At 40.4% G+C, this 10,938-nt stretch overlaps 1 protein-coding gene across 1 annotated transcript in view; it reads right to left on the reverse strand.

The window, feature by feature from the left end:
* The window catches only part of magi1a (membrane associated guanylate kinase, WW and PDZ domain containing 1a), a 150,506-nt gene that overhangs the window by 48,167 nt on the left and 91,401 nt on the right, over positions 1-10,938 (reverse strand). Inside the window, exons 3-7 of the mRNA XM_016250642.1 lie at positions 6,094-6,213; positions 5,532-5,708; positions 1,969-2,143; positions 1,665-1,747; positions 105-140 (exon numbers count right to left, since the gene is read on the reverse strand). Of these exons, the coding sequence (XP_016106128.1) occupies positions 105-140; positions 1,665-1,747; positions 1,969-2,143; positions 5,532-5,708; positions 6,094-6,213 (591 nt within the window). The remainder of the gene's footprint in view (positions 1-104; positions 141-1,664; positions 1,748-1,968; positions 2,144-5,531; positions 5,709-6,093; positions 6,214-10,938) is intronic.

Below are 10,938 nucleotides of genomic sequence, written 5' to 3' on the forward strand. Positions count from 1 at the left end.
CTCTCTCACACTCACACACACACACACACATGCTGCATGTAGAGAGAGTCATGCTAACAAAGATTTAATAATCACACCTGGCACAGGCGAGAAAAGAGACGTACCGAGATCATTGTCCAGCTCTTCTGTATGTACACCCTCTTCTCCAGGAGAAGAACACAGACGAGAGGAAACACACAAGTGTGAATATTTGATGAACAATGACAGAATAACAGTACATCGCAGAATTATCACGCTGCTTCACACACCTACAGCACGCAGTAAAAGTTCATCAGAGAGATAATGAACATACAACCTTTACATCATTAAATGAAGACATCTGAACGGAAGGGTCAATTTCTGATCAATTCCTTACCTTCAAATCATTATTGCTTTCAATTTATGCCCGTACTTTTAAAAACTAGCTTCAGCGTTGCTATTTTTCTACGACCGAGCAAGTGGAGTGGGGGGTTGTGGGTAATATATGAGTGCAGAGAGCAAGCACAGATGCACACTTCTATGGCACTTTTGCTGTTCTTTTATAATGTACTGTGAATTATGACACAATCACTCTCATCTTGAACAGTATCCAGACATCCGAACAGGATTCAGATTGGACACAGACACGCTTCCCAGTACAGACCTCTCACTCCTCAAACACATTAAACATCTCCTGAAATACATTAACATGTATGTTTATACAGTACATAAGAACTGCATATTTTCTACAGTATAATACTTTCCTTAATACAAACTGCTTCGTGGCGACTTTACTGAAATCAATGCTTTACTCAAAGCAGTAACCTTCCTGTTAGCTTTAGCTTGAGTGTCGATGTGTTTGTACATTGAACATTGACTTTGAACACAGAGATGTGTCTCTGTTTAAGGCTTGTTTAGAAATCTTCTTTCCTCATGAGATTCAGATTTTGATGGCAGTAAAGAATACTGCTGATGAAGGGCGCCCTCTGCTGGTCAGAGACATGCCTTCAGCGACTCGCCTGTCCCGAGCCAAAACAGCAGTCTTCAGGTCAGGCACATCTTCAGCCACTGGCCCAGCTTCTGCTGAACACATCTGATGCTGATGTTACTCTGTGACAGCAGAGCTCAAACTGCTTTGACTCCAAGGCCCCTGCTGTCCACTACAATATCTGAAGGCCCCACTGTGTTTCCAGCCGTTTGTGATTTACTGGACAAAGATTAAGGGTAAGGACTTCCGCCATGTTTCATTTCTACCCAGTAAAGTAATTATTTTATGGAATTTTACGCATTTATTTATTTCCATTCTGGTCTAGAAATCACACTGTCAAAATTAACACATATATCCAGCTTTTCCATGACTTTGAGGAATCCTGGTTTCATCAGTCAAACATTTCAGCTATTTTATTCAGCTAGAGCGATAGCTGGATGCCTTTGTCCATAATAGGGATTTCCTGGAAAGTTATTATTGTCTTATTACTCCTATGTGTTTTGCTTGTGGGCTTTCTGCACGACGGCGTCAAGTATGAATGAAATGTACGTTACATGTGAGAGTTTGTAATTTATGGTATATTGAGACATCCATATTTAACACAATAATGATTTTTCATTTAAAAATATCACGATCATCGTCAATACGGGAATTTGGCAACACCCAGACATGAGATGTGTTATGGTATGAGAGTAGGCTCTGTTTGTGTGGCTCTTACCATCATCGTCACAGTCCTCCAGAGGTTTGAGCTGTTTGTCCCGACACCGAGGGTCCATCCATGAGGTCGTCTTTGTGTTGTGGCTATAAAGAACAGCATCGCTGGTGTTAATATTAAAGAAATGAAACTGTAAGCAACACATTTTTGAAGTTTATGTTCTGATTGTTTCAAAGCAGTCATCACCGCAGGCCAAACACACGTTTAACGTGTTTCTCTTTCTGAAATGTGTGTGTGAATGATCTTGTACCATTGGGTGAAGTGTCTCTCAGTCAGTGTTTAAGGGGTGTGTTGTGGCGGCTCGTACTCTATGAAGTAAATCTCTCCGCTCTCGGTGTAGGCCATCTCCCAGTTGTCCGGCAGCGGTCCGAGCGGGTCCTGGTCCGGAGGAAGGCCCGGGTGTTTGGACGGCGGCAGCGTGGCCATGTTGTTCAGCACGTAGCTGGGGGCATTGTCTCGCACCTCCGGCCGGCTGGAGTCTCCTGTGCATAGCAGGGGAGAGGGGAAGAGACTACCAGCTAAGAACTCTAGGTACAAATACAGGAAGAAGTGGGAGGAGACACAAGAGAAGAGTCTCAAACACACACACACCCTGAGAGCTACTCCAAACACAAGACTCAGCTCTGAGCCGATGCTGACAACATGAGCTACTCTAATCAAAAGAACACATTTTGGGGAAAACTGTATTAGATTCAATGTTTTTAATTCAACTTTTCTGTATTCACTGAAATATGAATTAACTCCAGAACTTTTTTTTTGTGTGTGTAATGTGAGCATGTTGCTAAGCTAGCAGTGCGATACATTAAACACATTTATATTGATCCTTTTTGCTACTGAATTAAATTCAAACTGATTTAGTACAATATAAAAATTCACAGCACACATGAACATTGGGTAAAACAGTCCATGTCGAATTAAACTGAACTATTTGACTGTTCAATACTGAATGAAATTATAGTACATTCAGGGCTCGCAAAATCGCTAAGACAAGAAAGACAAGAAAAAAAAAAGCGAAAAGAATCGTGATATGGATTAATGTGATGATTCAATAATTTAATTGAGTAAATATGAGCGCTGCATGTTTCAAAGTCAAAAGACGGCGTGGCAGTTTTATGTGAATGAATCTCTGAAGGGAACCGACTGTCTTCAGAAAAGTTTTGATTGCATTTTCTTTTCATCTTTCCGCAGCGCTGCTTCCTGTACTGCCGTTACCGGGGAAACCGCTGCATTTACAAAAGCGCCTCCTGTTGGCAGAGAATGAATGTGCATCTTCAATAATCCCGTCTGCTGTTTGTTCAGATCAATGCGGATATGGACCCAAGTTTTTACGCAGCAAACACGCAGAGTTGAAAAATGTGAAAGAAGCTAATGTACCTTCTAAAAATCTAGACAATTAAGATATATATTGATATATTTTGAATTAAAGGAGACATATTATGCCCCTTTTTACAATATGTAATATAAGTCTCTGGTGTCCCCAGAATGTGTCTGTGAAGTTTCAGCTCAAAATACCCCACTGGTTATCATGTTTATCGTGCTGAAATCATGCGTTTGAAAGCATACGAGTTTAAACTTCTGATATATGGTTTTCTGAGCGCACACATCTGAACATTTCCTTGGATGGTCGATGCACCGGGGACCTGATTATAACACTTAAAACCTGGAAAAGTCAGATTTTCATGATATGTCACCTTTAATATAATAATTTACATGACTCATCGCTTTTCTTAAAAATGGTTTAAAGGCTGAAATGTGATGTTTATAATTTTATCATATTTTTTTGTTTTGTGAAAACCTGTATCTGAACTGTAAATCATGTCAATTTACGGATTAATTTGTTACATTGTCCTAAACACTCATGCGGTGTTAATTGTATAGCAGGTCTGACAAAGGGTCATAAAAAGCCTTAGATTGATTGTTAAAAATCCTGTTATTATTTATTTATTTATTTAGGCTAGTTAAATTCATTTCACACTTTCAAAATCTGAAGAGTGCCTGTCCGAAGAGCTACCGTGGATTTGGAAATTTTGCGAGCCCTGACATTCATAATCAGCTGATCTTCATCTGTTTTGCTGGTCGCAGTGCATTCAGTGACACTGGCCTCTGTCTCTGTCTCACGTTCATCAATGCTTTCAGAAGGCAGGATCATACCAGGACTGCAGCTGAGACAGGCTTCAGCGGAATGCTAATATACAGCTAGCGGGACACATTCAGAGTCTTTATAGACAACACACCGCCTGAAACCAGCGGAGACCCCTCACAAAATAAAGCCTTTCAGTCTGTAGAGCGTCACTAAACCAGCCTTACTGATCAACTGTATTTAGAAACTGCTGTCACAGTGTCAGCATTATTTATTTTCACAGGTCTATAGAGGATCTGAGTGTGTTTGGACAGTCGTCATCACAGTTTTACAGAAATCCTCAAATACTGGTCAAATGTTGGTGTCAGGGCACTTCAAAACATACCTGCATTTGCTCTGAGGCAAACCTCATCATCTAATAATCTCATCAGTGTTGTTAATTCAGGTTTATCTTCACAGGCCGTAAGAGCTGCAGTAATTTATAGTGTCAGCACTGCTGTAGGTCAGTGATCTGACTGAGACTGTAAGCTCTGAATTCATGCACAGTTTTTCATCTGTGAGGCAAATGGCACATAGAAATGTGGGTAACACTTTACTTGAAGGGGTGTGCATAAGACTGACATGACACCTTCATAATCATGACATGACACCTTCATAATCATGACATGACACATATCATGAATATGAAGGAGGTTTTATGCATGTTTATGACAACTGTCATTAAGTGTCATTCGCTCAGTTATGTCATTTTTAATGCAAATATGACATTATTTGACCTAACCCTACCCCTACCCTTACCCCTAACCATAGCCCATAACAAAGACATCTCAAACAATGTCATCTTTGCATTAAAAATTACATAACTGAGCGAATGACACTTAATGACAGTTGTCATAAACATGCATAAAAACCCTTCATATTCATGACATGTGTCATGTCATGATTATGTAGGTGTCATGTCATGATTATGAAGGTGTCATGTCAGTCTTATGCACACCCCTTCAAGTAAAGTGTAACCGAAATGTGTTCAAATGCCATAATTTGGTGATTTTACCACTCTTTAGGACTTCCGACTTAAAATTTCCAGTTGGTTCCTTTGGCATATTCTGTATGGACAGGTGGAGACACATAAAGCCAGCAACCAGACGCTTCACAGCTCATCAGTTTGTTCCATAAAACAATATTTCATGATCATTTATGTCATTTATGTTCTACCTTCTTAAAAGCCAGCAAGTCAATCAAAATTGTGTGATACTGTGAATACACAGAAAATACACTGCCGTTCAAACGTTTGGGATCGGGATGATTGTGAAGTTTCATATAAGGTGATGAGCATAAAACCATAACCATTTAACCATATATACATCTGTCACAATAGAACACATCCTCTCATCTGCTTATTGTTTTTATTAAACAGCTACTACATACCTTACAGCTTCATTTGTTTATTTGTATTTTTTGTTTTGTTTTTACATACACAAAGCTAAAAATTAATGTGCAATTTACACACATCACATTTTGTTTCACAGAAAATATGCAATATGTAGTAACAGTGCAAATAATTCACCCAGAAACAAACTTAAACTCTAGTAAAAATGCTCTCATACACACACACACACACACACACACACACACTCAGAAATAAGCCTGCTTGATCTCAGCATGTGATCTGATCATTCTCACACTCCAACCGGCAGACTTTCACACAAAGATGATGAGAGCTCCATCAGCACTTGGACACACACCAGACACACTCACTCACACACACACACACACACACACACACACACCTGTAAACGTGTTGTTCATGTCTGCATCCTCCTGCAGTGCTGTATGCTCTACTCCTGCATGCTGCATTCGATCGCAGGACTTCTGGGAACCAATGCAATTGTCTCGCAAAGCATCATGGGAAATCACTGTCCTACTGAGAGGCTGGATGGGTGGCTTGGGGGTCCCATAATAGTTACCTAGGCAACCAGGAACCCATTAACATGCTTGAAAAGAAAGAGGGACAGAAAGCATCGCAGAGAAAGAGAGAGAGAGATTTGTAAAACACACACACACACACACACACTCAGCTCAATCCAGAAAAATACAGCAGAGGCATATGTTTGTTAGAGGTTTGTCAAATGTTTCAGTAAATATTGTGCTTCTATAAAAGTGTTTGAGATGCTCTGACTGTACGAACATCTGCAGCCTGACAAGGCTCTTCAGAAAGGATTTGTGTATTTCTTTTGCTTTGTTTTTGGCTATGCTAGCATGCTAATGCTCTCTTTGGGCAGGTGCTAAGTTATAATCACGGCACATGAACATGGCAGTCTTTATGTGAACTGTTTGCAGTGTCTGACGTACCGTCATACGTTCCTATCTCTAGCAGTGCTCCGCTCCGCTCCAGCTCCAGGAAGTCCTCCAGGGACAGGAAGTTGTAGTCCGCACCATGAAGCTCGCCGTCACGAGGAGCTCGGGTCGTACCTGTACAAGAAACACAGGTCAGATCTCCAAACTCAAGAGAGCTTTCACTGCTGTCAGGGAACAGCATTTCAGAGATGCCACAAACGCTGGGAAACGGATTTGATTTCTCCTGTCTGTGGAGGACTTGAGAAGAACTCTGTGGCCCGCTGTTCAGGATCTGGACTGACAGACTGTCATCCTGGTGCTGAGTGTAACAGCACAAACTCACCAAACGGACGGACATCTTACAGATGTTCTGGACCGAGCCTGACCTCCAGCATGCAATCAGGTAAACATCACTCTGAATTTACACTACAAAACATGTCAAGCACAACACGCAATTAACCATCAACCAGTAAAACTATTCTGTTGGTGATACATGTGACACATGAACCAATTTTCACAATGCAGATGTCAGGAGTCAGCTTTATGGTGACAGACAAGCTAAAGATGATCACGGCTCTCTCTAAGTCCAGACATGTACTGTCACACTTGTGTTAGTCTGATGCTAACAGACCCGAGTATCCAGTGGGGAGAGACGGAGTTATATTACAGTTCTATGGGATCAGATTCCCGCCAAATGTATTGCAGTCACGGATAAAAAAATAACGAGCGTGAAACCAAAATTTAAAGGGGTCATATGATGCTATTTTAAAGATCATTATTTTGTGTATTTGGTGTAACAGAATATGTTGACATGCTTTAATGTTCAAAAAACACTTTATTTTTCAAATACTGTAACACTCAATAATAATTTAAAATACTCAAATGCGTCATTTTCAACAAAGTCCCTCCTTCCGACAAGCGCAGTCTGCTCTGATTGGCCAGCTGACCCAGTGCATTGTGATTGGCCGAACACCGCAAGCACGCGTCGGAAATGTAACGCCCCTTACCATAATCGCGAGCTTCATCTTTCAAAGTAAATATCAAGACAGTTAATAATGTGGTTAGTTTTACCATCAGTTCAAGCCCGAAAGGGCAACAGAAACATATCTTAACCAATGATTCCTAAATGCATCTACTTCCAGAAGGCCAAATAAAGTGCTTTTGCTTTCGTACTGAAACACAGCGTCTCCCTGACATGCTGCATCAACACTAACTGCGGTTACTGAAACCACGCCTTCTTTCTTTGCGTGAACATTTGGGCGCATTATGCTAATATTTCCACACAGTGACGTAGATATGTGGGGGCGTGTTAGAACGAGCCGTTTTAGGGGGGCGTGGTTGACTCTTAACTTTGATAAAGAATATCTCTTTGGATTTGACACTTTAGTCTTTGCAACTTTACAGATCTTCTTTATGCACCAAGAGCTTGTAACACTCCAAAGAGAAAGGAACAATTGAAATCGCATCTTATGACCCCTTTAAAAACGCAAGTAAAACTATATTGCACAAAATTAAAAAATGAAAGCAAAGTTTTCAGAATAGCAAACAATGGTCACGGATCAAAAAATTATAAGTATAAATCCAAAATTGAATAACACATTTAAAAAAAGAATAAGCATGAATGACCCAAAGCTAGGGGGTCCGCAAAATAATTTGCTATACCGTATTTTTCAGACTACCCATCACGTTTTTCATCTTCTGAACGTGCTATGATTTATATTCCAAAGTGACTTGCATTTAATGTCAAATAAGCAAAACGCAAACAGGTAAAAGCGGGCGCTTCAAGGTTTCTATAAATACATTTCTCATTCTGTGTGACAAGTATAGTGTTAGACAGTATCGCTGAGTTTTTCTTCATTTCAGGAAGAGGTTCACAGAGACGACAAGTGCATTTTGTATGTTTTCTTTATTTGACAAAAGTACAACGTTTCACTGTTATTTTGAAGGTACACAAATAAAAAATAGATTGTTTTGAATGATGTCTTGCTCTTATCTGACAGATATCACATCTTTCCGCTGATGTGAGTAACGTGTTTGCACACAACATAATCAGTTCTAGCACTGCAGCCTCTTAAACATACAAAAGGTATTACCTTGTCTTAGTTTTGTACAATATGTAGGTTGGTCAGTGTGAGCATCGCCATGCCGTTGTGTTTTCCAAACACATTTTTTGCATATGTGAAGGATGTTGTTTAAGTAGATATTTATTAATTGTAACTATTTTCTCATTTTGCTCTATTTCAACGAAGAGTTCAAACAAAGCCACAGCAGAACAGTGTCCTCTACAAGCAACACAGCAGCCTTTCGTATTGAATGATTCGCTTTATTCCTCACTGAATGAATCAGTCATTTGAATGAATGATTTAATGTCTTACTTTAAAGATCCACCTACTGGCTGTTTTACTTTCATATAGTTGTTATGTTCAACCTTTATATATTTTAAACATTAATATGATAGTGTTAGGGAATTATATATGTAGCTATGTAAATAAACACAATATGCAAATAAATCATTGTGTATATCAAATCCACCTGGCCTGTGTAACGGTTGCACTATCGTTTTAAATGCAAAAACATTACATTCATTCAAAATGTATTTAACAATTTACTCATTTAACGTTAACAGATCGCCAGGTAGGCGTACAGCAGTGACAGACAAACACATATAACGGTGTCCTGTATGGAAAGATGTTTCCCAGCTGACGGTTATCCATTTTCATCTGTAAAAGTGAACAGAACGCTGAGCACCGGCAGTAATGTCCCTCTTCATCTGATTGGCTAGAGAAAGAGCTGTCAATCTAGAACTAGAGGACCAATGAGAGGCCCGCCCTGATTTATATGAAACTCTAACCGCAACATTTGGAAGAAGAAGCGCAGAACGTGGAATAAAGAGCAAAGGGAAGAACAGCATAAGCATACAAAAAATAAAAATATGTGCAGAAAATGTCTGAGAGCACAAAAAAACTGAGAAATATAACCAAGGAAAGAAACATTAATATGATAGTGTTAGGCAATTATATATGTGTCACATTACACAAACGAGGAACACAGGAACGAAGGAGCGAGGAGACACGGAGTAAAGTAAATCAAAAGGGTTTATTAAACAAAGGCTGGGGATCACAGGACTCGACACATCAGGATGACGTTCAACGGCTGGCAAAGAACAAGAACTGGAACACACTTGAAATACACAGGAACTGATGAGGGGAAGACGAGGGACACCTGGAACTAATGACACAATCAACATTGGAAACACCTGGGAACAATGAACTCAAAACACGAGAGACAGAAACTGGGTAACAGAGCACATGGGGAGCAAAGACACACACAAAACCTGGCCCAGAGTCTGACAATATGTAGCTATGTAAATAAACACATTAGCAAATCAATCGTGTATATCGAATCCACCTGGCCTCTGTAACGGTTTCCTCTGTAGCACTATCGTTTTCGATGCAAAAACATTACATTAATTCAAAATTAATTTACCGATTTACTCATTTAACGTTAACAGATCACCAGGCAGGCGTACAACAGTGACAGACAGACACATATACAGTGGGGCAAAAAAGTATTTAGTCAGCCACCAATTGTGCAAGTTCTCCCACTTAAAAAGATGAGAGAGGCCTGTAATTTTCATCATAGGTATACCTCAACTATGAGAGACAAAATGAGAAAAAAAATCCAGAAAATCACATTGTAGGATTTTTAAAGAATTAATTGGTAAATTCCTCGGTAAAATAAGTATTTGGTCACCTACAAACAAGCAAGATTTCTGGCTCTCACAGACCTGTAACTTCTTCTTTAAGAGGCTCCTCTGTCCTCCACTGGTTACCTGTATTAATGGCATCTGTTTGAACTCGTTATCAGTATAAAAGACACCTGTCCACAACCTCAAACAGTCACACTCCAAACTCCACCATGGCCAAGACCAAAGAGCTGTCAAAGGACACCAGAAACAAAATTGTAGACCTGCACCAGGCTGGCAAGACTGAATCTGCAATAGGTAAGCAGCTTGGTGTGAAGAAATCAACTGTGGGAGCAATTATTAGAAAATAGAAGACCCGTGGGGTCCACAAGAACTGTGAGCAAAAATCCCAGAACCACACGGGGGGTCCTAGTGAATGACCTGCAGAGAGCTGGGGAGCTGGGAAAGGCTACCATCAGTAACACACCGCGCCGCCAGGGACTCAAATCCTGCAATGCCAGACGTGTCCCCCTGCTTAAGCCAGTACATGTCCAGGCACGTCTGAAGTTTGCTAGAGAGCATTTGGATGATCCAGAAGAGGATTGGGAGAATGTCATATGGTCAGATGAAACCAAAATAGAACTTTTTGGTAAAAACTCAACTTGTCATGTTTGGAGGAGAAAGAATGCTGAGTTGCATCCAAAGAACACCATACCTACTGTGAAGCATGGGGGTGGAAACATCATGCTTTGGGGCTGTTTTTCTGCAAAGGGACAGGACTGATCCGTGTAAATGAAAGAATGAATGGGGCCATGTATCGTGAGATTTTGAGTGAAAACCTCCTTCCATCAGCAAGGGCATTGAAGATGAAACATGGCTGGGTCTTTCAGCATGACAATGATCCCAAACACACCGCCCGGGCAACGAAGGAGTGGCTTCATAAGAAGCATTTCAAGGTCCTGGAGTGGCCTAGCCAGTCTCCAGATCTCAACCCCATAGAAAATCTTTGGAGGGAGTTGAAAATCCATGTTGCCCAGCGACAGCCCCAAAACATTACTGCTCTAGAGGAGATCTGCATGGAGGAATGGGCCAAAATACCAGCAACAGTGTGTGAAAACCTTGTGAAGACTTACAGAAAACATTTGACCTCTGTCATTGCCAACAAAGGGTATACA

The sequence above is a fragment of the Sinocyclocheilus grahami genome, unplaced genomic scaffold, assembly GCF_001515645.1.
Source record: "Sinocyclocheilus grahami isolate Dianchi unplaced genomic scaffold, SAMN03320097.WGS_v1.1 scaffold1000.1, whole genome shotgun sequence".
NCBI classification, from domain to species: domain Eukaryota; kingdom Metazoa; phylum Chordata; class Actinopteri; order Cypriniformes; family Cyprinidae; genus Sinocyclocheilus; species Sinocyclocheilus grahami.